Source organism: Sinocyclocheilus rhinocerous, unplaced genomic scaffold (assembly GCF_001515625.1).
Source record: "Sinocyclocheilus rhinocerous isolate Xijiao unplaced genomic scaffold, SAMN03320098_v1.1 scaffold480, whole genome shotgun sequence".
Lineage (NCBI taxonomy): Eukaryota > Metazoa > Chordata > Actinopteri > Cypriniformes > Cyprinidae > Sinocyclocheilus > Sinocyclocheilus rhinocerous.
The window spans coordinates 1,225,006-1,226,070 of record NW_015655401.1 but is presented as its reverse complement, the minus strand read 5'-3'; the positions used below and the strand labels follow the sequence as shown (position 1 = coordinate 1,226,070).

Genomic DNA, 1,065 nt, shown 5'->3' with positions numbered 1-1,065 from the left:
AAAATGCAGAAAGTTTCCTGTAAGGGGTAGGTTTAGGTGTAGGGTTGGTGTAGGGAGATAGAATATACGGTCTGTACAGTAGAAAAAGCCTATGGAGAGTCCCCACAAGGATAGCAAACCAGACATGCGTGTGTGTGTGTGTGTGTGTGTGTTGTGACGCACTTCCTCCGGAACTCAGCGAGTGGAAGAGAAACACTCATGGCGGGGGAGGTGTACCTGCTTTGGTTATTGCCGTTATTACAAACGGTAGGTGAATAAACTATATCTGTACATTTTCTTCTTTGAAAGAAGACACTCAACAATGACCAGTAATCCACGTGATTATGTAAAATATGGACTATTTACGTTGAAGGCGCTGGTTAGCCGGCTCGCTAATGTTAGCTACTGACGTGGCTCATCCGGCTGATAGTGTAAATAATGTTTTGCAAATCTACGTTATATAATATCGCAGATTTCATTTCTAACCGTGACATTAACTAACTTTGCACCTACTGCAAAAAGTTTGAGACAATGATTTTCATATGATCCGTAATGATTAAGTTCTAAAACTGTTAGCTAACGTTAGTTTACCTGCAAAAAAGTGAACTTGTAAGTTAGATATACGTAAATTAAAACGTAAAATAAACATTACAGTTATGTAAAATATGTTTTCCTTTATGTTTACACAAGTGGAGGTGTGATTTATTTGCTGTTTTGTGGATTTTCCGAGAGTAGCTGATAGTGCTCGCAACAAGGAAGCAAATTCACGAAGTGCTGTTCCATTATCTTGTGTGGAGAGGGAAAAAAATTCATGTATAAATTCCATACTATAAGGGCTTGATTAAACTTAGAAATGATAATGTTATGGGGTATAAAAAATGAAATTCAATCAGATTCCAGGTCCAAACAATTCTTAAGTCATTGCAATTCAATTATAAAGTCTCAAACAGTGTTATTTTAGTATCATAGAGATATTTGTTATTGTATTTTTTTTAGATGTTTTGAAAAGTTTTTGTTTTTATAGTTTCCGTTTTAATTTTAATTTAAGTTCAAGTTTTTTAATTAATTTTTTATTATATATAGTTT

The 1,065-nt window shown here is 34.4% G+C and overlaps 1 protein-coding gene across 1 annotated transcript in view; it reads left to right on the top strand.

Moving 5' to 3' along the window:
- Positions 1-142: 142 nt before the first annotated feature.
- Positions 143-1,065, top strand: part of selenof (selenoprotein F) — a 3,857-nt gene continuing 2,934 nt past the window's right edge. Inside the window, exon 1 of the mRNA XM_016525163.1 lies at positions 143-246. Coding sequence (XP_016380649.1) covers positions 199-246 — 48 coding nt within the window. The 5' untranslated portion in view covers positions 143-198. The remainder of the gene's footprint in view (positions 247-1,065) is intronic.